The sequence below is a fragment of the Stenella coeruleoalba genome (genome assembly GCF_951394435.1).
Source record: "Stenella coeruleoalba genome assembly, chromosome: 1".
NCBI classification, from domain to species: Eukaryota; Metazoa; Chordata; class Mammalia; order Artiodactyla; family Delphinidae; genus Stenella; species Stenella coeruleoalba.
The window spans coordinates 6,375,803-6,403,143 of record NC_137169.1 but is presented as its reverse complement, the minus strand read 5'-3'; the positions used below and the strand labels follow the sequence as shown (position 1 = coordinate 6,403,143).

General features: G+C 39.1%; 1 protein-coding gene across 2 annotated transcripts in view; it reads left to right on the top strand.

The window, feature by feature from the left end:
• Positions 1 to 27,341, top strand: part of RERE (arginine-glutamic acid dipeptide repeats) — a 427,549-nt gene that overhangs the window by 229,681 nt on the left and 170,527 nt on the right. For both annotated transcript variants that reach the window (XM_079924820.1, XM_079924821.1), the window contains one exon: positions 25,825 to 25,930. In XM_079924820.1, the coding sequence (XP_079780946.1) occupies positions 25,825 to 25,930 (106 nt within the window). The remainder of the gene's footprint in view (positions 1 to 25,824; positions 25,931 to 27,341) is intronic.

Sequence of the window (27,341 nt, the reverse complement as noted above, 5' to 3'; positions counted from 1 at the left end):
TACCTGGGCTGTGGTTTCTTAAGCTGCGTTCTGAGGTGGTGCATTTGGTGGTTACCAGGGAAGATGGTCAAAGGGAGGCTCCATGAGAGAAGCTCTGGGCCCCTGTTTCTTCTTGAAGGACAATTTGGATTTCAATTTATAGAGGTTTTGTTTGGAAAAGAGAAATAAAAGGTCCATCTGTACCTTAGAGCATCTGTGCATCTTGAGCTCTACTTTAACTGATGTTGCTTAGTTGCCATTTCATGTTGCTGAGGGAACCTGGCACAGATTATCTTTTGGCCCTGGACCACATGTGCTGGTTGCTCAGGGATGGGAATTTTTCTGGATCAGGTGTCGCACCTCATGCAGTCAGCTGTAGGCTCTAGGCCAGAGTCCCGTAAAACAAAGCATGGCCACCTAAAGGGACTGGAAAGGGCAACTGCCCTTAGAGGAGGGCATAGGAAGGATGGGTCTGGGGACTTCTCTAGCTGAGGTACCTTACAAGGACTTCTGGTGAAATTTTAAAGAGGCAGACGTTTCTGAAAAGGAGAAGTACTGGAATATGTCAGATTTGGAGGTTGGATGGTCTTCTTTTTCCTCAAGTGAAATGAGGATTTTTAATGACTTATTTTAAATTACCCCACTATGTTACTTTCTTCTCTTAAATGTTTCTGTACAGTTCAGCCAACATTCATTAAATGATTACTGTGTATATAATAGGAAGTCCATTGTGTAGGAGGAAAAAGATATGAATTAGTCTCTCCCTCAAGAATGGTCAGCTCCAAGTGGTTGGGGGAGGGAGGGAGATGCTTGCCTATTTGTTTATTGCTATAGACCCAGGGCCATACAGTTTCTGGCACATAGTAGGAGCTTAATAAATATTTGTTGAATGTAAAAATATGAATAAAGTATGGCCTCTGCGCTCAAGTGGTTCAAGAGGAATAGAGAGGGATCACCACACACTTGCAGAGAGTGGGGCTCGGAGAAGTGCGAGAGCGCTTTCCATGGGTAGGACTTGGCAAGGGTACCCCGGCTTTTGAGCTGAGCTTCGAAGGGTTGGAAGGATTTTTTATAAATTTATGTATTTATTTATTTATTTTTGGCTGCATTGGATCTTCGTTGCTGTGCGCAGGCTTTCTCTAGTTGCAGCGAGCAGGGGCTACTCTTCGTTGTGGTGCATGGGCTTCTCATCGTGGTGGCTTCTCTTGTTGCGGAGCACGGGCTCTAGGCGCGTGGTCTTCAGTAGTTGTGGCACGCAGGCTCAGTACTTGTGGCTCTCGGGCTCTAGAGCGCAGGCTCAGTAGTTGTGGCGCGTGGGCTTAGTTGCTCCGTGGCATGTGAGATCTTCCCGGACCAGGGCTCGAGCCCATGTCCCCTGCATTGGCAGGCGGGTTCTTAACCACTGCGCCACCAGGGAAGCCCTGGGTTGGAAGGATTTTGACTGGAAAACAGAAAAGCTTTTTAAGGACACAAGATAGAGGCAAAATATTTTTGTTGAATGTTGGAGTCTAGCTTGGTTTGGTCAAGAGAGCGGTCAGAGATAGAGCAGTAAAGATATGCCAGGCTTTGAAAGTCACGCTGAGAAACTGGATTAGTTGTTGGGGAACCATGGATGTTTTTTACCAGTTGAGTACGTGATCAGAATTACGCTTTAAGAAAATTAGGGTTAGAGATAGAACTTATTAGGAAGACACGGGTGACAGGATGGCCAGGATTTCCTGCTCATTAACTAGCTGTTGGGTGTCTGAGAGAAGGTGGTAAGGAATCCTTAGGTTTATGAGACCCAAACACTGGAAAAGGGGTTTGTTCCATCAGAAGCTGTGGCATTTGTTATGAGTATGAGAAAATAATTTAATGCTGAGTTTTGTTTTACTCATTTATATTTCAAAATTGTTCTTAAATTTTAGTTTCCTGGCCTGTATTCTTACTCCAGGGATGTGATTCTGATCAGTCTGTTGTCTGTTAACGGGCTCAGCAGCTATTCATTCCTTTGGTAGATTCCTGTGACAATTCCAGCTGCTTTCTTATGTCTTGTCTCTATTTCCTTACATACATTTTCTAATTTAGTTCTTTTGGTTTGGTTGCTATTTTGTATTTTAACTAGAAACCACATAATTAAGAAATGTATAAATTTGTGAACATTGGTAGAATACATCTTTTATCTGTTGCCCATAGTGCATCTGCAGCATCTGGTCTCCAGCTGAAATCTGCCGGAGAAATGAAGTTCATTTACTTTATCATGATGAGACTTGTCCTTTCAGGTGTGCTCCCCTTTTCCTGAGTTTCCTCATTTGGTTACCAGAGCTTTTAGCTGTTGCCTTTTCTTAGGCAGAAGGCAGGTGAGGTCTGTTAGTGGTTTCTTTAAAAAAAAAAAAAAAAAATCTCCTTACTGTAAATCACAAATACAAACAACCACACAAAGCATATGTATAGTTTAATGAATTGTAATGTGTAACTACCTCCCAGGTGAAGAAATAGGACTTTGCCAGCCATCTCCCAGTTCCTCTGCAATGACAGTCCCCTCCTTCCTTACAAAATTAACCACTGCCCTGACTTTTAAAGTAGTGATTTCTTCATGTTCCTTTATAGTTTTATCTCCCAAGCGTGGATCTCTGGACACTACAGGTTAGTTTTGCCTATGATCTTATAATTTGTAGTTCTCCCTCCCCGCCCCCGCCCCCCCCCCCCCCCCGCGCCCTTCATTCATCCCTTTATTTATTTTGAAAAAGCCAAGCCACTTGACAAGAAGTATCTCCCACAATCTAGATGTTGTTGATTGCTAGTGCAGTAAACATGTGCCTCTGTCTACTGCATTTCCTGCACATTAATAGCTGGATCCAGAGGCTTGTTCAGACTTGAGTCTGACCCATTTGGGCAAGATTACAAACGGTGTAGTAAATTTTTACCAGAGGCATGTCATGTCTGGTTTTTTTTTTGTTGTTTGTTTGTTTGTTTTTTCTCCTTTCTCTTTTGGATTTTACTACCTGTATCCATTAATTCCTTGAGTGTTGCAAAATTATGAGATTCTCATTCTACCATTTCATTTTCATTTATTAGCTAGAATAATTTCATATGGCAGTGCTTCCTGTCATCTATGATTTGCCTATCCAGTTCTACCGTTTATTTAGGAAAGACAGGATAAAAGCTTGATTCTTTCTTTTTACCCACTTTTCAAATAATGCGTTGGGTACAATTAAAGATATTGATGGGTTTCAAATAATTGCAATTCTTAATCCTTATTGAAGCCCGGATTGTTCCATCGTTGGCTACTGGGAGCCTCTCCAAGTTGGCTTCTAAGTCGTTGATATGACCCTAGTGGTCTAATGTCCTTGCTATCTGTATGTCTAGCTGCTCCATCCGCATCTTGTGCATTTCCACACCAGACCTGGAATCACTATTTCTTCTAGACTCCATGGTTTCTTTTAGTGAGAAATGATATTTCAAGAGCACATTCTGGGCTGTTTGGGACTCATTTCTACTGGGTTGGTCATTATGTCTAGATCTTTGGATTTTTATAAATTACATGAAAATTTCTAAAATTTCAGTGGACAGATCTGGGAAACATTATCTATTATAGTGATACTTTATCAATCATACTGATATTTCTTTTTTTTAAACTGCATAGACTTTAAATTTTTTATTTTATTTATTTAATTTTGGCTGCATTGGGTCTTCATTGCTGCATACTGATACTTCTAATTCAAATTCAGAATTATAGAGTTTTTACCTCATCTGTATTCCATCTGTATCTTCCACACAGAGATTCCTGATTCTCAGGCACACAGGAGTGACAAAATTAGAATATCCTGTCATTATTTTCTTTATCTCACCTTACCCAAACAGCTGTCTCAGAGTAACAATATTAATCCCACGCTCACCAGTTATGATTACTGAAGAGTATTTAAAAAAAAGTTTAGTTTGTGCTCTCCCTATGCTTCCCCCATGTTTTAAATGATAGTATTGGTACTATGTCTACATTTTCAGATTTCATAACTAGTACATACTATAGTCTCTTCTCTTTAACCCTTATTTAGTCTTAGTTCTCCAAGTAACTCTATATTTTATCTTTACCACTAGTGCTTATATAGATGTCTCTCTAGTCATCTTAGTCTGGAGGAACTATAGTCCTTGACTTCTTGAATGCTTATAACAGGTTGTTTGTGCCCTTACACTTGCAGGTCAGATTTTGCTGGCTACTGTTTTCTTTTCTTTCTTTCTTACTTGTAAAAATTGAGGTATAATTGATATACAACATCATATTACTCTCAGCATAATGATTCGGTATTTGAATATATTGTGAAGTGATCACCACAGTAAGTCTTGTTAACAGCTATCACCGCACAGAGTTACAGAATTCTTTTCCCTTTGTGATGAGAACTTCTAAGGTCTCTCTCAGCAACTTTCAGATGCGCAGTACAGTATTACTAACTATGGTCACCATAACATGTTTTCTTTCCTTGAGTGCCTTAAACATGCAACAACATTTTCTTCAGGCATAAAGCACTGCTGTCAAAGTCTGTTGAAACTCTAATTATCTTTGTTTTATAATTCACATATTGTTTTTTCCTAGATGCCTGAAGAAATTTTTTTTCCTTTAAAGTTCAGTAATTTTAGTAGAAAGAATGTGTCTTAATCAGGATCTTCTGGATTAGTGTGCTTAAGTATATGGTGTGCTCTTGAAGTGTGAAGTTTCAAAGCTTTTCATTTCAGGAAAATATTCTTGAATTACAGTGTTTGTTCTTACCCTTAGATTTTAGTGTTTGTTCTTATCCTTAGATTTGGTTTTCTTTTCCAGGAGCTTCTGCTGTCTGTATGTTAGTTGTTCCTTGTCTATCTTTAATATTTGTCACTTTCTCCTGAATCCTTTTTGTTTTTTATTTCTTTTTTGACTTTAAAATTTTCTTCTTTTCACCTTCTCTTTCTCATGAGGCATTGCTAGCTGTGTTTATTCACTCTTGTATTTCTTCTGGTTTAGTCTTCATTTCTAAAATAATTTTTGTCTGACATTTCACGTCTGAGTTTTCCTGTGTCTGATATGTATTGCTTTCTAATGTCTTGTATCATTTATTTAATAATATCTTTTAGCTTGTTTTGAAACAGTGCATTACAGTTTTGGTTGTGTGTGTGTGCGCACGCAGGTGTTTTTTTTTTTTTTTTGCTGTGCTTTCCTTGTAGAGATACTATCCTGCTCCTTATTCCCCCCCCCCACCCCATTAGTAGCATTGTATGAGGTTTAACCTCAGTACTTTTGCTTATTTTTATGCACATTTGATTTTCTTGAACTTTTAGAAGGAGGTGTGTGTGGTTCAGAGTAGTTTCTTGTAACTTCACGGAGCCCCCTCTTCCGTTGTTATGTGATGTTAAAAATATGGTGCTTGCATTTTGTGAGTTCCTGACTCTGTTCCCTTCGTTCACTTTCATTTGAACCTTCTTTTTCCTTTACTCTCTTGTTCCTGTTCTGCTCGGTCTGTGCTCCATTCCCTGTAGTTTCTCCTTTGTTATGGGGCATTCTCCTGGAAGGGAGCTGTGGTGAGTTTTTAGAGTTCACTGTGGTTAGACTACTTAGCCTTTTCTGGTCTCCCTGTACTAACTTGCATCCCCATGGACAAAACCCCCGCAGTGGCAAGCTGCTGTTAGCACATTGGCCCACCTCCATGCTCAGTAACGACTTTGAGGTCCTCCTGATCTTCCGTGTGAGAGGTACAGCGTTCCTTCAGTTTTCTCCCCTACAAATGCTGACAAGCACAGGCCTTTCGGTTGCTGGTGGTCTGTGCCCCCCACCTGCTTACATGCGCGGATTTGTGAAGATACCTTGTTTCTGCATTCTGTTTTGTTGTCAGCGGGAGTTTGGTTTGACTCTCTAGTCGATCTGTTTTTATGGTGGTGAGTCAGGAAGATCTGTAAACTATGCTGCCATCCTCCTAGAATTCCTGGTATCTTAGTTTTTATTGAAATGGTTTTCTACTAAGCCTAGGATCACAAACACGTGAGTTCTCAGTGTGACCTGCTGTTTGTCATGGCTGCCACCGTTTCTGTATAAGCCCTGAGGGGAGGGACAGGTACAGAAGACAAGAAAGAAGGAACAGTTTATCAATTACCAGCTGAGTTTGGTCCCCTAACCCCATGGAGTTTCCCCCTAGTGGTCTAGGCCATGTCAGAGGCATAGATGCTCAGTTTTCTTCTAAAATTTTTTCTAGTCCAGGAGAAGCTTGAAGTCCTGTCTTCGTAAACAGATGCTCAGATCGACCTGTGAAATCTCACCAATGATGGTGAGAGGATGCTGTTCCCCTCCCGCTTCCATCCCCCCACCCCAGATGTATGTGTTAGAGCTTTGCGTTTTTCCTTATTGGTTTATCCCTTACAAGGTGACTTAAAACATATTAAGTTTCCAGAAAAATTTTATTTTGAGCAAAAGGAGCAACTGGTTTAGTGACTGGAGTTGCAGATTTGAGGAGATGTTTTGTATGATTATTTCTGGATTATACATTTATCTGAGGTAATATATCAGCACACAATTATAGCTGAGAGTTTTTACATTTCACAAACATAAACATTAGACATTACAAGTGTCACAACAATGCAGTCTGTATGCATACATATTAAATAAGTATACATTTATAAAATATAGTTGCATAATTCAAACAGGAAAACCTCAAAAAGTATAACCATCAGTCAACATTACTATTGATTTTATGTAAATATAAAGTATGTTAATAAGAGGAAGTGATGCTTTCCTATATTGGTGATAGCATACAAAGTGAGATCAAGATGCCAGTGATCTCAAGGGCTAAGGTGTAACTTTTATTTCTTGAATGCAGATTTAAATGAATCGACACATATACTATCAAGCTATTTTCAATGGGAAGAGGAAAGTCTTTTCAACAAATAGGCTGGGACAGTTGAATATCCATAGGGCAAAAACAAAAGACAAAACCCTAACTCACACCATACGTAAGAGTCAATTTGAGATGGATCATTGACTTAAATATAAGGTAAAAATTATGTATCTTGACAACCTTGATGGAGGCAAAGATTTCTTAAAGAGGAGATGGAAGGTATTAACCATAAAAGAAAAAAAAAAGGGAATTCATCAAGAGACATTGTTAATATTCATAGGGGAAGCCTCAGACAGTGAGAAAATGTTTACAACACAAATCTGAGAAAGGAATTGAATCCAGGATACATGAAAAACGTCAAACAGAACTGCTACAACTTAATAATAAGGCAACTCAGTTTTTAAAAATGACTTGAATATGGAGACACTTTAAGAAAGAGGATATATGACTGGAGGATAAGCCCATGAAAAAGTGCTCAATATCATTAGTCATCAGGAAAATGTAAGTTAAAACTACAGTAAATACCACTATACAGCCGCTAGAATGGCTAAATGGAAAAGGCTGATAACTGATTATCAAGGTTGCCTCTCTGGCAAGGAACTCTCCAACTTTGTTGGTGGGAATGAAAACAGTACAACCACTTAAACAGCTTTGACAGTTTCTTAAAATTTAAATATATAGATCTATCCTGGTCTCTATAATAGAAATCAGATTAGTGGTTGCTTCTACAGGTAGGGTAGAGATTGAGTGGGAATGTGCTTGAGAGAACCTTCTGGAAGAGTAGAACTATTTTGGACTTGGGTTATAAGGGGATCTATGTACATCTTCATAAAAACCAATTGAGGGGCTTCCTTGGTGGCACAGTGGTTAAGAATATGCCTGCCAGTGCTGGGGACATGGGTTCGATCCCTACTCGGGGAAGATCCCACATGCTTCGGAGCAACTAAGCCCGGGTGCCACCACTACTGAGCCTGCACTCTGGGGCCTGTGAGCCACAACTACTGAGCCTGCGAGCCACAACTACTGAAGCCCGTGCGCTCTAGGGGCCCGCATGCTGCAACTGCTGAGTCCGCGTGCTGCAACTACTGAAGCCTGTGTGCTTAGAGCCTGTGCTTCACAACAAGAGAAGCCACTGCAATGAGAAGCCCATGCACTGCAATGAAGACCCAATGCAGCCCCCTCAAAAGAAAAAATTAAAAAAAAATTTATTTAAAAAACCCTAATTGAACAGTGTACCTAAGGTCTCTGCATTTTGCTGTATGGAAATTATATTTCACTTTAAAATTGAGTGCAGATTATAAAACATTTTATACAGTTTGGCAAGTGTAAATGTTACAAATGCTGTTTCATAAAACTGCAGTTTTTGGATTTAATCCAAATTTTATTGGCATTGCATTTTAATTTTATTATACAATACATGAGAGTAAAACTTAAATCACAGGTTTCACATTTGGTTTTGTTCACCAGTATCAAGCTGGTTTCACTGTATTGCATGAGGTGAATTCCAAAGCAAATGGCCCAAGTTACGTGGTAAACATAACTAAAGGCTGTCTGGCTATGCTGTGAACTTTTTGTCACCTTGGTTATTATTCATGAATTTTTTTTCTAGATGTTTAAAATATCGAACACCTGCTCCTAGTAGTTTGCCTACCGTTATCCTCTGTAAGGGGCTGTTTATAGAGCATCCTGTGCTAGGATGATGAATTTCAAAGAGAAGATCTTGCCGAATTACTTCACATCATCTTGTTAATTTTTGAAGTGTCCTTCCATTTTGCTATTTATGTTTGGTTAGTTTTCGCCTCTTCTATCTTGTTTTGTTATAGTCAGCCTCTGGAGATGCCGGCTCCTGCAGGTACAAACTAGTTTGAATTCCTCTATGCCTTATTTTTCATATACTAGCTACTTTATTGATTTTTTTATATAAAAATTCAGTTGTGCATGAAGAGCAGTTTATTCTTAAATTTTTATGTATTTATCACGTAGTCCACTTTATGAATATGTCCTTTTTCTAAGAAGGGGAATATTATACCTAGATAATATTATGTTTTTCCCAGAGTTAATTGAGAAGACTTTATTTTTATGGCAAGCTCTGAGTTCATGCTTTATGTAGCATACATTTTTGTGGACTGCTTTGTGGGAAAAATCACGGAAAGATTTTTCTTAAGAGTTCATTCAAATATATTTACAAGAAAATGTCACGGCAGTGTCTGTTTTTTTCGAAATGCTGTGAGTTAGGAACTGTTCTGTATCTTGCCTTCCTCAGGAAAAATGCAGGATAAATGTGGCCAGATTTTTAAGAGACAGTGGATTTCTGCTATGTAAGAAGCTTCAGTTTTGATGAGTTTTGAATGTAATTTTTATGAACCTTCATAAAGATATGATTCTTTGGTACATTCTTCTTCTTTAAATGTGTTTCACCTTTCTTACCTAATTCTGACTATTTCATATCTGTGTGATATAAAGAGATGTCGAAGTATAAACTACATGCTGTAACATCATGGCTTTATCAACTAAAAATATACTAGACTCCGTTTATGACACTTGAGGGAGAGGGGACGAGGAAGACATTCATGGTGTTTTCTGCTTTAATACAAGACAGTAATCCTTATTTCTCTGCCTCTGTTACATAATAGCTAAACCTCAGTTTGTGATATCATAGACTGAGAAATTTACACATAATGCACAAAATGGGAAAACCTAACTGTACTGCTGTTTAGAAACTATCATTTATTTTTAGTTACTGTTTTATTTAAAACTAGCTTTGTTAGAGCCAGCATTTGTTAGTGGACTACCTAGGGGTAATCTACCCTTAGGATGATTTGCTTAGAGGGTTAGGACCTCATATTGATAGGATAACATCAGAAGGCTTTTCCTCCCTCTTCAGGTATTATAACAAATGGGTGGAAGGGTGAGGAGCTGGCTTTAGTTGGTACATAGGAGTGTCCTGTTATTCACTGCGTGAGGGCCAGGTGAAGGTTTTCACGTTTTGTATTGTAAGTTATCTCTTTAGGGCAACTTAATGTTTTGTTGCTTGGGGTAGTCACGTCACATATGTGTATTTGCAGGGTGGGGATACAGACAGTACAAAAACAAATGTTACAGTGTGGTGCTAAGTGTAGTGGTTCTTAAACTGGGAGCCTGTGAACGTTCAGACATTTTCTGCAGTTGTTTGCACGGCATGCGCATTTCCTTGACAGACAAAAGGCCTAGCAAAGGTTAAGATCCATCATTCTAGAGCCTGATTTGAGGTGTAGTTACCAGGTATTGATTTCTCCATAAATGCAAAGAGGCAGTAGCCTCTGTAAATTCCCCAGGCAGTTGACTCCACTATCTCCTCTTTTGTATGATCATGTTAAATTTTCTTGGGCATTGTTTCATTTTATGTCTCAATAATTATTTACTGCCAATTAGAACTCTGACACTTTCTCTTGTTAGCCTACCTGACATAACATTGGTAGAGCTAGAAAATGATTTCCTGCATTTCCCTCTATAGCGATTGCCTCCCTCAAATTATAGAATATGGTAATATTGTTAATAGGTAAAGTGGTGACTGTATTATGTGGTAATTGCTAAGAGTCAGCTATTAATGTTTTCTTTTGACAATAAAAGCTTTTCTGGACTTAACAGAATTAGGGGAGTAATCGTGATCCTTGTTTTAAAGGTCATCATTGGTGATCGGTGGAGAGCTCTAATGTGTCTTTCTGTGAACCTGTGAAATTTAGTTTGCACTAATCCTGGTGACTGTGCGTGAATAACAGACAGCAACGCAGATGAGCACAGCCTTGAGCTTGGTAACTGCTTTAGATTTGGGCTCCAAGTAAGGACTTCAGGGAAGGTTTCTCTGTTCTTAAAAACTAGGAGATTAATAGATCTTCCGTCCAGGACGGCTCCCTAACTTCAGTTGGACACTGCCAAAAGCAAGGACTCCGTAGGTATTAATATGACTCTGCTTCTTTGTTAGTAGCCTTGACAAAAGCTTCCTTTTTATGTATATTTACTTTTCCAGTAAAGGATCTTTTACTATTTTGTATTTTAATACAAGGGGCAGATGTCTCCAGCTCTGAGCTGGGCTTTGCAACATGTCCTGCCTTTTGAATGTTTCTTTCAAGTTGGGTAGCTCTCTTTGTTAAAAGGCCAAACCCCTTAGTGAGATGTTCTGGGAAAGAGGACCCCTTGATATTTGAAAGGTGAGAAATCCATTTAAGCCACGTGATGGCTACCGACAACCCTACTGCCTGGTTCTGCTTGTTTTAATGTAAGTGATAGATGCTCTGGCTGGTTGTGTTCAGTAATTGGATGTGAACTATATAAGTGACATTTCATGGCAAATGTGAGGGCGTTGTGGATGGCACTCGATTTCTGTGTTGCTGCCTTAGGCTTAAAGGTAAAAACCGTAATGGAATTTAATTATTAGAGCATATATTCAAATATTAGTTCAGTGCATTTGTAATACCCTTAGTTGTTAGGTAACTGTTCGATTACTGTGCATGACACTGAGTGTGTGTGATTTATAATGCCAGTGTGTGCAGTGCAGCAATAGAAATGCTAATAAGGCTGTGTGTAGGGAGGGCTGCCATCCATACTTTGTCAGCAGCTTGCTGCCAAGTAGTCTTCTAGGAAACACATAATCTGCAATCAAAGAGGAGTTTGTGGAAATAGCAAACATAGACAAAAAAGGTTACAGAAAATGGTGTTCATTGCTTTCTTTCAGGAGAGGTTTCAGTTATATCTTATTAATAACACCTTCTTCCCTTTTTAAGTGTGTATACAGCCTTGATGGTCTATCACCAGGTGAAGAGGAGTCGATCATACTCTGTGTTTATTTCAGGGCTGGTTTTACAAGGTAGCATTGAGTGGAACATCTTGTATTCAGTTAGAGACTCTCTAGATTTCATATTTAAAGTCTCTATTCCTTTTCATATCAGCAACACTATGAGCATTTTTGAGGTGAAGTGGTCTCTGAATAAGGATGGTATGGCGTGTATGGAGGGCAAAGGAGTAGATGGCTTTCTTCTACAAGCAGTTGAGAACGTGTATGACTGTTTATACAGTGGTCCCTCAGTATCCTCAGAGGATTGGTCCAGGACCCCCCCGTGGATACCCAAATCCTCAGATGCTCAAGCCCCTGTGTGCTGGGAAACAGAAAATTCATGTGACTTGCTTGATTGCCGCCGGTCACTTCATTGCGGTGGTCTGGAAGTGAACCCGTGATATCATTAAGGTGTACATACTATGTATGTAGTATACCACTGTACATAGTAATAGGTATGTATAATATATGTGTAAGTTCTTTGTAACGTTTACTCATATCATGCAATAAAATGCTGTAAGCACTCCAGAAACCACCCTCATGCCCTCTCCTAGCCACTAGCCCCATGATAACTAACTACTTAGTTAGCCCCATGATAACTAAGCTCTGACATCATAGATCAGTTCTGCCTGCCTTTGAACTTTATATGTAAAGGGTATCATGTGGTATATATTTATCTGTGTCTGGTTTCTTTGGCTTACCATACTGTTTGTGAGATGCATCCATGTTTTTGTGTGTTACAGTAATTCATTTTAATTGCTATGTAATAATGCATTGTATGGATGTACTGCAATTGATCCTAAACTGTTAGTGACTACTTGGAAAATTAGAAGGATTTTCAAACATCCCCTTCAGTAATTGAGCAAACAAGTAGATTATAAATCAGTAAGAATACTGAACAGCACAGTTTAAAATTTTGAGTTAAATGTCATACATACAGAATACTATGCCCGGCAACCAAAGAATATATATTCTTTTCAGGTACATATGGGACATTTACCAGAAATGGCAATGTTGGATCTTAATTCAGGTCTTAACATATTTTAGAGGATTGAAATCATACGGAACATCTTCTCTGACCAGAGTGGAATTAAGCTAGAAGTAAAAAAGCAAAATGATTACCTGGAATATCCAGAAATGTTTGGAGTAAAGTGATGCACTTCTAAACAGTCTATGAGCCAAATAAGGAATCACATTGGAAATTAGAAAATATTTTGCAGTGAATGATTAATGAAACTATGACATATCACAATTATTGGATATAGCTAAACATATGCTCAGAGGTAGATTTTTAGCCTTATATATGAAAATAAGAAAGGTAGAGTAAAATCAATGGTTTTAGTATCTGTGCTGAGAAATTGAAAAATAACTTAAACCAAGGAAAGGAAGGGAATAATGAACATAAGAGCTCAAATTAATGAATTAATAAGGAAGTGTGCATTAAAGATAATTAATAATATCAGAAGTTGCTCATTTGAAATGACTAATGAAACTTAAATTCCTGTACAGATGATGAAGAAGAGAAAGAAAAAAAGGCAGCAAGTTACTAATACGGAGAATAAAACAGGGACAGCACTACAGATCCTACAGGCTTTGATATCAGAGGACATTATGAACAATGTTACCTATTAATTTTGAATATTTAGCTATGGCACCAAACATTCAAAGACAAGCCTAAGACAAATTTGCACATACATAAATAAGAATGCTTATAGTAGCAACCTTGGTTGTAGTAGTGAAAAACTGGAAATGACCCAAGTATCGATCAGCAGGAAATGTTTGAACAAATTGTGGCATATTGTATATAGATATAATATGTATCATTTAAAATGAATGGACTAGGGCATGGATGAATCATGCAAGCATAATGCTGAATAAACAGCAGATTGCAGAGGCAGTCAGAGTACGGTATCATGTATGTAAAGGGTAGAAACTGCAAAACGATACCTTATATAGTTTTAGCTGTATGTACATATGAAGTAAAAGTATAAAGCACTGCGTGGGAATGAGCAACAGTAAATTCAAGATAGTGTTTACCTCGGGGGGGAAGTAAGAGAGACCTGTCTAGAAGGAGTGTATAGGCAGTTTCTTCAGGTTGGGTTATGTTTTATTTCTTAAAATATGTTTGGCCCCTAGTTATATTATGTTTATACCTTTATGCCTGTGAAATTTTTCATAATACATTTTATAAAAGAAAAGTAAAGGAGGTCAGAAAACCACAAAACCTTCTGGAGTTTTCATGAACAAAAGCTCAGCCTTAGTGAGAGACAGAGGCTTGGGTTTCTGTGTTGTCCCTGTGGATGGGGAGATGGTGTATAGATTTATTAAGGTGATCTAACCCCCGTTCTCTGTCTGTATGAAGCGCAGTACACTTTTCCCTGCCAAATTCAGGTGCTTTTGAAAAGACAGCTAGTTTTAAGGAAGACAGTACCTGAAGAGATTAAACACAGTATACAAAATGTTACTTGCCTGGGATTGTATGGTTACTAAGTGGCGGATTTCATTGCCAGTGGCTTTATTAAAGCACTTAACCATTCTCTGACCGTTTTTGGGAAGGGTGGAGAGATTGCTAAAGGGTCTGTCCCTCTATTGCAATGTTAGCTCTGTCAAGACTGGGACTATCTGTGTTTTTCCTCTCCAGAGTCCTCAGTATGTAGCTCCAGAACAATGGTCTGATACCTGGTGGAAGCTCATTAAATATGGATTACATGATTTGAGGAAATTATACTGTAAAACTAATTTGAAAACATTTTTTTCACTCTCATAACTATTGTCTCTGTAACTGTTATCATATTCTGGGGTTTTTAGGAGGTCATTGAAGTCTCAGCTCAGAAGTTTTATCTAGAAATTATTTGATTTTGAAGAACGTGGGGTTGTTGTCTGTAGTGGTCTTCTCCAGCATCAGCTGGTAGAAAGAAGCATCACAGCTGACTCAAGAGTTGTTTCTCTCATAGTAACGTCTCTTTGTGTTAAAATGGGGGAAGGAATTTAGATTAGAATGTTTTTCTAGCATTCTCTGGCACAAAAGCTTTTCCAGCAGAGCAGCTTCATCAATTCTAAAGGAAGTGAGTCTTTCTGTGGTAATGGAAATATCCCCGATCTTGATTGTGGTGGTGGTTATACAGCACATTTATCAAACACAATCTTATTGTGTATAAAATATACCTCAGTACAGCTGATTTAGGAAAAAAATAGATGAACCAAAACCAAAACAGTAAAACAAAACCCCCAAATTGAAACGTTTCTGAAAAAGGATAGAGGATGAAGGATTTTAAAGAAAACGGTCCTCCTTCAGAAGTTACTAACATTTATATAAGTTGTATTAGTGCTTGAATGTGATGGGGAATCTTCTTGGCAAAAATTAACCTATTTTAAAATGAACCGTGGCTCTGGTCGTATGCTCTTTGATTTTCTTCCTTTCTTTTAAGCAGCATTTCCTCAGCTTGGCTCATACTTGACTGAACACCCTGATCGATTATCTGGGATTAACTCAGCCTTCTCATTTCCTGCTTTCCGTTTCTTCTCCAGCAGGCCAGCGGGCCTTTGTTGTCTGGCATGTGGACTGAGATAAGCTGTCAGGGCATATGTTTGTATTAGAAAAATGGTTGTAGATAGAACAGGTATAAATAGACTAGCAGGTATTAAAGGTTACAGTCTTCATTTTGGTTTAAGTCAAAAGGAGAGAAGAATAAATAAGATACCTAAAACTGACTATATAAAGTGAAATAGGAAAACCTGAATTTTTAGGGTTCCTACTGACTTTTCCCCTTTTCAACGAAACTATTTGAATTTATTTATTGGCAAGTTCAGAATGTTTGTTAGCTGTAATTGGATTCTTACTCTGTAGGCTGACTTTATTTAAATTTAAATAATTTCTGAACCTATGTTAGTGTTCCTTAAAAGTACAGAAGCTCAATTCTAAAAATCTTTGTGCTTCTAAAAGGTGTTTTATGGTGTTACTCTAGCTGTATGTTTTGCAGTTTAATTCAGAAAACTGATACAAAAAGGTTATCACCTACAAAGAGAGGAAATGCTGGATTCACATAAAATAGGTATGTTCATCTTTATAAAAGATGATAATTCAGTATAGTATGATAAGCTAAAAGTTTGTTTTTTTTGTTGGGTTTTTTTGGTTTGTTTGTTTGTTTTATTCTTAAAAGTTGATGTTTCATGTTGTCAAGTTTTCTTAGGTAGGAGGCAGCACCATTGTTGAAATGGCCACAAAGTTGCCTGGAATTGCAAATTGCTGAATAAAAGTTACCCAGGTTACTACCTATTTTCTCCTTGCATGCTTTCGGCTTAATAGGTTCACCATTGTTTTAAAGTGTACCATTTTAGTATAGCCCTATTTATATTCTTGTTTGAATCAAGATATTTCTCAATATCACGAGCTCAAATTTTAGAAAGAAAAATATCTTAAGTTGAAACAAGAGGCTTCTTACCTAGATTTTCTTTAGGAGTTTAACTTCCTGCTCACTATTACAATGTCTGATTGTATAAATAAAAATAAAATCTTCTATTTTTTAATAGTTTCTGACTTCTAACTACATGTGTGCTCTAACATTCTAGCCATGGTTCCATTTGGGGAGCCTGCTAAAATTGTTTAAACTACCAGAGTCTGAGAGGGAGGCGTCTGGGACTGTTGTGTAGTTTGTTCACTTCATCGCATAGAGCAGCTCTTCTCACCTATGGTCCGTGGGTCTGCAGGGCCAGACTGCTTTCATGATTATACCAAGACATCATTTGCCTTTTGCACTCTTCATTCTCTCATGAGTGTCCCGTGGGGCTTTACAAAGGCTAAATGATGTGTGATACATCTTAACGGATTGAAGCAGAATCAGATATGAGAATCTGTTTCCTTAAGCCAAGAATCAGAGAAATTTGTAAAAACATAATTATTACTGGTTTCCTAAATTTAGTTTGTTTTAAAAGGATAGTTGCTTGTTGTAATTATTTACATTAGCATGTAATGGGGTTGTTGTTAAGTGAGTTACTAAAAATGTCTAAAATTTTTCTTTATTTTCATTTTCTAATATAGTAAACATTGATAAGATATGACCCACATAAACAAAAGCTCTTGGAATTCCTCAATAATTTTGATGAGAGTCTGAGTCTAAGAAGTCTGAGAACCACTTCGGTAAAGCACACGTTGACTCAGTGAAATCTTTTCAAGATATTTCAGCATCAGTTTTTAATAGTAAGATCTGTGTTATGTATCTTCAATCATAAGTTAGTAATTTTTATTTCTAAAATAATGTCATAGTAAATTTGTGAAATTTCTAGAGAATTTTGGAAGACTACAGCCCAGTTTCTGCCCGCCCCTTCTTTAACTTGCTTTTCACTCCTGCCCCATCATTAATTTGTGATAGAGTTCTGTAACTTTTCTATGTCATGTACAAGAAGTAATTAACTCCCCCAGAATGAGTAAAGTCGCTGCTGCCATCACCAAACAACAACCAGCGTATTGCAAACATGTTAAACTTTGTAGTATTTGGGCTTGATTTTTTAAGAAAGAAATTCAGTGGAACGTTTGATGACATTTAGTAGGGATTACGAGGAATGGGGCGATTTCTTATGGTGCGGCCTATAAACAGCTATTTTCTGTTATGGGGGAAATCTTTTGGGCCAAATAGAAAATTTGTGGTTATAGATTTATCTGGTGTAATCATGATTGCTGGAAAGAATACTGGCTTTTAGGAAGGGGTTTATTTTGGGTTTGGGCTGCAGATTTTTGGGATCCAAGTATAGGGACTTAGTCGGTCTGTGAAATTCCATCTTTCTAGCTTACCCTTCAGCCTGAATTTTGGGACCCTTTAAATCCTGAATCTGACATTTAGTATTTTTGTCAGGTGTACATCAACACGATCCATGTGGGAAATTATAGGAATATCTTTTTGTTTGTTATATATGTCCGCATATGTCCCCATATGCTAAGTCCCCCTTTAACTGTGGCTTATCTGTGTGTGTGTGACATAAACTTGTTATTCAGTTTAAGAAGACAAGGACAGCAGAGGTTACCTAGTGACCCTGTCTCCCTATCTTATGAGGCCAAGAAGTACGAATTTTCCCAGGGCTACCCCTGTACTCAGTTTTGGCCTCGCCACTGCAAATACGGGAATCCATTGTCTGAAAATTTCATTGTTCATCCGTAATGTAATCCCCGATAGAAATTGTCTTATTGAGTTTTGACTCCCTGGTTAGCAGTTGAGAGGGAATTTTGTTTTCATGCACCTTTTTGGTCCTACCATTAGTAGACAAGACATCATTAAGAAACAGTGATTTTGAAAATTATTTCTGATCATTGGAGCCTGTGTGTCAGCACATTTTTAGTAGCATCATCTTTCTGGGGATTTGGATATAACCAGTTATTTGCACATCTTGGTTGTAAACATTGTAAAAAGTCATCTGCCCTCCCAGAGTTGCACCTTCTTGCTTCACCATCGGATTCCAGATGATTTAAATCCTCCTGCACAGACCCAGATGCTGATGCAATCTCTTGAAAACAGTCTTTTGGATTGAGTGCCACCGGTTTGGAAAATGAGCTTGTAACAACCTTGATTCTAGGGCCTAACAGCAGTAAGCACCTTAATCAAATGGATATGGTTTGCTTGTTTCTTTCATCTATTTTTATCTATTTTATTCATTATGCTAGTTCTGAGTAGACCCCTGTGTAGTTCCAGGTGATGTCCATTTGCAAATGCCAATCAGTACATGATAAGTAGCCACTTGTATTAGTCAGAGTTCTCCAGAGAAACAGACCCAATAGGAGAGATAGATATATGTATATATACTATAGGAGTTGTCTCATGAGGTTTTGGAGGTCGGAAGTCCCTTAGTATATGTATAACTTGCTGTCTGCAAGCTGGAGAAGCAGGAAGCATGTGGTATAATTAAATTCATGTTGAAGGCCTGAGAACCAGGGGGGCTGCTGGTGTTAAGTCACAGAGTCTGAAGGCACAAGAAGAGGAGCTCTGATGGCTGATGGCAGGGAAAGATGGATGTCGAGCTCCAGAAGAGAGAAGAAATTTGCTCTTCCTTCTTCATTTTGTTCCTTTTGGGCCCCCAAGAGATTGGGTCATGCTCGCCCACATTGGGGAGGGCAGGTCTCTTTACTCAGTCTGCTGAGTCAAAGTCTGACCTCTCCCAGAAACACCCACGTGGGCACACACAGAAATAACGTTTTACCAGCTAGCTGTCTGGGCATCCCTTAGCACAGTCAAGTTGACACACAAAGTTGACCATCACACCACTAAGCCAGTTTCTGCGCTGGAAGCTCAAGTGCTGTGGCTCCCGTGAGGGAGACGTGCTGCAGTCATAGTTCTTTCACAGATCAGTTCAGTCACCATTGGGCAGTGCACGTACCTGAGGAAGGGGGAGGAAAAGGGCATTTTAGGACAAAACAAATGTGGATACTTTGTTTAGTCGATGTCAGTAAGAAGTATACTTGCCCTTACTATACCCTCTCGAATAAAAGGAAACAAAATGTTTAGTTAATGTCTCAGTGTATTAGGGAGATTTGTACATGATAGTGTGATTATTTGTAGGAGATACTCAGAGCCCTTTCTTCTTTGAGAACAAGACTCTGCGGTCAGTGTTGCAGCCTTTCGCTTAACCTCCTGGTACCCGTGTGAGAGCAGAACTCTGAGATGGGTGGACCTTGATGGCCTGAGCCCTGATGGCACTTATGTATTCCTATAACTCTTTGATGGCCTTTTGAGCTGTAATGGCTATAAAGCTATTTAGATATAAATATATAGATATAGAAAATGTTACACGGTTAGTGTCTTATGTTAGGAGTAGCGTAGTGGTTTGAAATAATATTACAAGATATTTCCTGCCTGATTTCATCTTAGTCCTCATGTTCATCCACATAGTTGAGTAATGACGATCTTCTGACGGGTACAGAAAGCTTATCTTTATATTTATTTTTTAAATTTATCTATGTATCTATCTATGTGTTTATGTCTGCGTTGGGTCTTCATTGCTGCGCGCGGGCTTTCTTTAGTTGCGGTGAGCAGGGTCTACTCTTCGTTGTGGTGTGCGAGCTTCTTACTGCAGTGGCTTCTCTTGTTGTGGAGCACGGACTCTAGGCAGGCGGGCTCAGTAGTTGTGGCTCGCGGGCTCTAGAGTGCAGGCTCAGTAGTTGTGGTACACGGGCTTAGTTGCTCCGTGGCATGTGGGATCTTCCCAGACCAGGGCTTGAGCCCGTGTCCCCTGCATTGGCGGGCGGATTCTTAACCACTGCCCCACCAGGGAAGTGCCGAAAGCTTATCTTTAGATTGATTCCCCTGTGCATATGCCTGGAGTTATACTTGGCCTTTGAAGACTGGTGATCTTAGACCCTACTGTCTGTCCCTAATCCCCTCCCCCAGAGTCAGGAATGGTTGAAGCCACTAAGACTGTGTCCCCAAGGTCTTTTTGAGGGTGATCTTCCCAACAGGCATCACCCTGTTGGTGGAGGTAGACTCAGCAGGGTTGAAATACAACTTCAAAACAGCCGTGCAGCACCCTGGAAGGGTAACTCTTCACCTTATTTTCACCATTTTGTTTCTCCAAAGGGACTCTTCTTAAGCCATATACAAATGTTAGCTATTTCTATTTCCCAAATTTCTGGAAAAACCTGACTGGCCATTTTGGCTTTATAAAACAAGAATTTTGGTCTGATCTCACCTGACTCTGAATCTAGATCTTCCATTATTTGAAATGTGCGCTCCCAAGAACTAAGCAGTTAAGAATGTGAAGGAAGTTCTGTGTTATCTCTAGCAGATTATTTTGACTTTGCAAAATTGTTCATGTGATGATATCCACCTTCATATCCTAGTTGGGTTGTCTTTGGCCCTGATCCTTCTGTCACATTTAATAACAGTGGGGGGACTAGAATGACCTGTTTGGAGGGCTTTGGGAGCCCTGATAATCTGGCAAGGCCTGGTAGGTGATTGATAGAGCAAAGAAGGTCCTTCTTCTGTAATGCAGGTTGAGTATACAATTATTGTTGTTCTCATTCTGGTTGGGAATAAAGACCATTGAAAAGGTGATCTCTGCACTTGTCTACTTGGTCATTAATGAACTCCTATCCTCACCACCACCGCCTCCGCACCCCTGCACTTCTTTTATTTTTTTATATTGTGTAAAAATGTTTCCCCAGAGGAAGATAATTAAGACTGGTCCTAGGAAGGACACAGATTGGCTATTTAAAATCAATGAAAGTACCATATTAATAATCATGAAAGATCTCTGGGAAGGGAAATTGACTTCTCGGCCTTGGATCTTGTGTATTTGTACTTGGGGTAGTTGAGGTGTGCGCTCTTGACGGAGTGAACCGGTGTCCCTCAGCAGCAGCCTCCTGTTTTCCTTTCTGGTCTCTGTTGCCTCCCTTTCCCTCTAGTCTGCCTTTCTCAGTTATCTTATTTCTCAATGTTTAATTTCAGTTTTGACTTCTTAATTCATTAATTCTCAACCTATTGCCTGACATGCAAATACCTGGAAATCCTCCCTATTCTGCTGCTGAACACCTACCATTAAGCTGTCTTTTCTAAACCCAGGTGGTGATGGGATTTGTCCTCTGTTAAACTCTTTATTTCCCTAAATTTACATTCATCCCTTATTTCAAGAAATCTGGGCCAGGGATATGGACAAATCCATAATTCAACCCAGAATCAGCTCCTCTCCTTTTTTGCACAGGGCCTGTGAAACCTTACTGTAAGCAGATTGGTTTGGTGGTTTTCTCTTAATGCTGGTGCATCTTACCACCTGGACGCAGTCAGATCAATCTCTCTCTCCTTAAAGAAAAAATGGTGGGAAATATTTACTTCCCAGTGGGCTCTTCTCTGTGTTCAGAAATATACCCCAGGATGCCTTCACATGGGAAGCTTTTCACCGCTTCCTTCTTCATTCAGCATTGTGTTTAAAATGTGTCATTTATAACCACTTTGACCATTATGCAGTTGTCCAATTATATCACTAGTCAATAATGAGGCATATTTGTTAGAAATACTTGACATGCTTCTTGAATTGTTGCAAAAGTGAAGAAACTTTCCCTCTAATTTGCTACTGGATTTACTTTTGTATTGCTATTATGAGCATAATTTTGGATCTGAGAAAAGCAGAATTTATAACCAGCCTCTTGATACAGCTTAATCCTCTCTTCATCTGTAAAACAGTGATAGTACTATCCAGCATTTATTGAGAGCCAGTCCACTCTACTTATATTCATTTATTTAATCCTCATGACCTAACGAGGTATATATAGACTATTATTTTTCCTCATTTTATATATGAGAAAATTGAGGCTTGGTGAGGTAATTGGCCCCAAACCCAGATGGTTTGGGTTGAATCAGATGATCTCTAAGTTCATGTCTGCGTTTAATTTTCTGTGATTTTGAGCAGAATTCTTAGCTTAGTGAAAAGTGTAAAGAAGATGAAGATTTCCCATGATTGACGGCTGAGGGAGCGAGTACCGGGAGAGGGGGTGCCCTCTGCTCCCTTGTGCTGTTCCTTAGCGCGTAGTAGGCAGCTTCCGTGGAAGATGACGTTTTAGTTCCTGAAACTCCTTAGGATGGTAATGTGAGCTAATGCCATTGTGTGATACAGAGAAAACATAAGGGTGCTCTCCCAATCCTATTTTATCTACTTGGTTAAGTCTGGGGAAGAAATCTAAACATAGGCATGTAAGATGGAACCAAACCATAGAAATCATCTTGTTCTGTCCCTCACTTTGTCAGACGGCTGGGTGACTTCACTAAGGTCACCCCCAGCTAACTAGTGATTGTGGACAGTACCAAAATCCTAGATTACCTGATTTTAGGCTAGTGCCTCTGAAACAACACGGTGCCTCCCTTTATAGACGTTTAATCTTTACCTAAATTCCTGGCCTATTTGGGAAGATTGTGTCCATTAGAGCTACTTACATTCGTTCAGAACTTTTGTTTACATTGAGCCTGCCTGCCTTTGCCATGTGTGGGATTCGGAATCTGGAGGCTTTTTTTTTTTTTTTAAAGACAATGCCGCCACTCCCTGGTTGTTGGGTAGTATTGCATTAGGAAATCCAGTAGGCTTTCAACTCCCTTTGTAAAGGCTTAGGAGTGGTAAATCTAGGTACAAACAAACTAGAGTGGCAATTTTGTGTGGGTGGAATCATTAAGTGTGCCTGGGTCAGAAGATAACATAGGTATTATACCTCAAAACGTCACCTGAATCACTGGCTTGGTTCTGAAAAATAGACATTGTGTGATTATGGTACCTTTAAAGGTTATTTCTGTTGCCCTTCACGTTTTCACACATCTTACGCTTTTTCTGCATCTGTTGAGATGATCACGTGGTTTTCCTCTTTTCTTTTGTTAATGTGGTGTATCACATTGATTGATTTGCGTATGTTGAGCCATCTTTGTGAACTTGGGATGAATCCAGCTCGGTCCTGGTGTATGATCTTTTTTATGTGTTGTTGGATTTGGCTGGCTAATATTTTGTTGAGAATTTCTGCATCTCTATGAGTCAAAGATATTGGCCTGTAATTTTCTTTTTTCATAGTATCTTCGTCTGGTCATTTGGTATTCATACATCTTCGGTGTGTTACAGAAGTACGTAAAAGTATAAATTTTAGAACACTGTTGCTAGGAGTGCTAGCAGATCTGAATTCCTTTGTGCTGTGAGTGTTGAAGCATCCATTAGTAGCTCAGTGACTAGACATCGCTGTCATCTCCTGAAAGAAACCATATTCTGGAGAAGATATCACTCCTACAATTCTTAGCAAAGTTCTTGAAGTTTTCTGTGAAACACTGGTTAGAGTCACCTACTAACAGAAAGCAATAGTCTCTTGAGTTCCTGCTCAGTTACAGATGCTTTTCCATCTTTTCAGTTTTTTCATGAGTCCTTTTAGGTAGGTTTCGATAATCCTGTTTTACAGAAAAGGGTAGACTCAGAGAATCTTAGTAATGTGCTCAGAGTCATGTAACAGGGAGGTGATGGAGTTGGGATTTGAACCATGACCGACTTTCCTGTACTTACCAGCCCAGCCCAGTAGTGCTTGAATTAGAGTTTAGTCTTACCATTCTGGCTTAGCTTTCCTTAAAAAGGAAACTGTCAGACCATTGGGCTTCACCTGGGAGCGTTTTGCACGCGAAGGGGACGTTTGGCGGTATTTGAAGACGTCTTTGGTTGTCACGATGAGGGAGGAGTGTTGCTGGCATTAGTGGTTGAAGGCCAGGGATGCTGCTGCGCATCTAACAGTGCGCTGGGTAGGCCCCCGCAACAGACTTGCCTGCACCAAATGTCAGTAGTTTTTAGGTTGAGAAGCCCTGTATTGGACAGTGTATTTACTTAACCGGGTTTATCCCTGAGTACTGCCAAACAGGCCCTGCCCCTCCCCTGGTGTGTCTCCTTCTTTCCCTGATGAGTGCGCTCTTTATCATCCTGCCTCAGGAAGATACTGGAGCCCTTTAGCTGCTCTCCCTCGGCCTGGCCTGGGCTTTTGCGCCTCAGTGCCTGTGGCTTTGGTCAGCAGTGCAGATAGAAGACCCCATTTGTCCCAGAGAGTTAAAAAACCACTAAAGGCCAAACTCCAGCTAGGATTCAGGTTCCCCTCACCATCATGCAGAATGTTTTCCTGTGCTGCATGCAGATGGACCACTTGCATGTGTCTTATATATGTCTTGAACTTTCTCTATCTTTGTGTATTTCTCAGGTCTCCTCCTTTGCCTAGAAAAAATTTCATTGAAATATTTCCCATTTTTTCCCAGGTCAGATGTTCCTTCCTCCATAATCCCTTGCCGGAAGTAATTGCTCTGTCTGTAAACCCCTATACTATATATAAAGTGTATTCTTTTTATGCAGCGTACTGATTTGTCCTCTTTTTCCCACCCTCAGTATAAACAGTGTAGAATATAAAAGTGAAAAATTGATAAAAACTAAGAAGTACCCATTTTGTAGGATTATTCTTTGTATGCAGTCTCTTTTATTCAAACCAGTAATGATGCCCTATATTTGACACAGTTCATTGCAGAAGTAAGGACCTTAGCGTGTATGGAACTCACTTGGGAATAGCGCTTCTTCACGTCTGAGTTCAGTCAAGACCTTTGGCAGTTGCTTTCTTTGTGGTTCTTTGAATGGCTTACATATTTTAGCAAAAATATTTTTGAGCCTTCCTGGTCTTTTAGTGAAGGCTTTGTGCAACCTCTCATGTAAGCATCAAGCATCTTACTTCATTAGAGAAGGCTCCTTTGACATACTTTAGGATTTGGCCATCTCCCGTATAAACGTGAGGTGTTTCTCGAATTTTAGCTCTCGTGCATTTCTGACCCACTGACTTGTGATGAGAAGGTAGAAGCTGCTAAGAGGAGTGGTATTGCACTCACCTTGGGGAAGTCCCTTACGGCCCTCAGCTGGGTCGGAAAGTATTTTCTGAGGCCCCGGGAAGCCTTAGTGCACTGCCACATTGAGATGCTTCATGACCAGGTACACAGAGATGGTCCCCTCAAGCCCTAGCCCCACAGCCTTCAAATGGAAAGGCAGTATTTGATTCTTTATTCTTCGAATGAACTAGGAACAAAATTAACTTTTAGGGATAAGATGGTTAAGTGTCTCACAAACATTTATGGGACCCTGACCATCATAGAACGCTATTATTCATATCCATGTCCAAGGTGTTCTCTTCTTGGGAAATTCAGAGATAAATGAGACAGGATCCCTGCTCCATGGACTCATAGTACCTTCCTCACCACCCATAGTTTGCTGTGTTAGTTTGCCATAGAGCATAAGTGGCAGTAAAGTAGCAGGGAAAACTCATTGCCCTTAATGGCCTTGACAGTGTGCTGAAACAGTTTCTAAATATCTGCCAACACAACCGAAGCTTCAGATGGAAGGATGTATTCATGTGGTGTACTGAGTAGTTAATGCTAAATAAAAAATATATCGAATGAATTAGTTAATCAAACTGGGGAGATTTATAGATTCAACTTTGGTTTCCTTTGTTTCCTGAAATAAGCAACTTTGAGGGATAGAGTCAGAGAGGTGTTGTGGCTGGGATTTTTCAAAAAATGAAAATTGACCTCATAATTGACTAATGTATTTTTGTGGTCCTGGTAGTAATTGTGTGTCTCCTTCTCTGCCTGTCCACCTGTTTCCGGGGCTTTTGATCATGGGTATGGTATGCACCTGTGGGCACCCGAAATCCTGTTCCTAATGCTGTTAGATTTTCCTTTTCAGAGTAAGAGGGACCACCTACTCATGAACGTCAAATGGTACTACCGTCAATCTGAAGTTCCAGATTCTGTGTATCAGCATTTGGTTCAGGATCGACATAATGAAAATGGTAAATATGTCCTTCTGGTTTGATTCTTACACTTTCTTAGCTTTGGGCAAAGTTCTTTGTAAAAACATTCATTAAATGGAGATAACCACTATGAAAAGTTTTCACTGAAAAAGCTTTTTATCAATAGACATTACTGGAATGTTCTTTTTTTTTGCTGAGTTCTTTCACTATTTCTGCCTTAAAAGAGAAACAACCTGATCATGTGCTAGTAGATCTTTCCCTTAAACTAGGAGTAGTGATAGATCTTCTTTGGAAATAAAAGTAGCTTCATCTTTTTATTCCTTTTTCTCACCTAATGCTGAACTAATGACACTGAAAACCCTATAGAATTGTATTTTGTTTCTTTTTAATGATCTGTATTGTTGAACTTCAGGGTTGTGAACTTCAGTTTTCAAAGCAAAGCTTTCCTGAATATTTTGAAATTTAGCTTGAGTATTGACTTTTAGAACAATAGGAAGGTAGTTCAGAGCATCTTTTAATTTTTTCTTCCTCTGGCATTGTAGTTTCTACCCAATAACTTTATTGACACATGAGATATGTACATAAAGTGTATATTACGTTTGTTCAGATGTCTAATAGCTTCTTTTTATTGATTTTTTTTTGAGGTGCTAGGCCTCATTCTAGCTGATTCACATTTGTTACCCATTAATTATATGAGTTCGGGGGTTGTCACTCCCCACTTCCAGAACAGGAAATCGAGGCTTAGAGATGCTAAAGGAGTTGCCAAGGCTATTTGTCTTCTGAGTGGAGACCCCGGGGCAGTGATCCAGCTCTCTCTGGCCCAGATGACTGTGCTTGTCTCACTCCTTCACACTGCCTTTGGTGACAGGTTTTGAGTCAACAAACCAGTAGTCAAAAACAGTTTTCTTTCTTTCTTTCTTTTTCTTTTTTGTTTTAATTAATAAAGTTCACATTAGAAGTCAGGCCTATGAATGCAGTAATGTGAAAACAGTTTTGAAGAATAATGTTCTTTTACATTTTACCAGTTTTTTCATTTTTTGAAACTATTAAATTTCTGTTAAAACAGTTAAATGATGGTTCTTTATTAAAAAGAATAACTTGGTTATTCTTTTCAACTTGAAACAGTGTGATTTCACTCCATCCTGAATATTTAGCAATAAAATACCAGATGCACAGGATCACTGAAAATTTTAGTAGTTTACAAGTTGCTAAAATGTGATAGTTGTTTTCTTTTTCCTTCTTTTTTCATTTTCTGCTGAATACATTTCAGCAAACTGTGGGGACTTAATAAAGGGCAGAAACACATCCCACAGGACGCTTGCTCCTGTTATTCCTGCTGTATGTTATTCCTCTTCTCTGTTTTGCTGACAGGCCTGGTTATTTACTGTGCTTTTTATAGTGGGAAGTGATCCTGAAAGAAAAATTTTGTGAAATTTTCCTAATCCTTTCT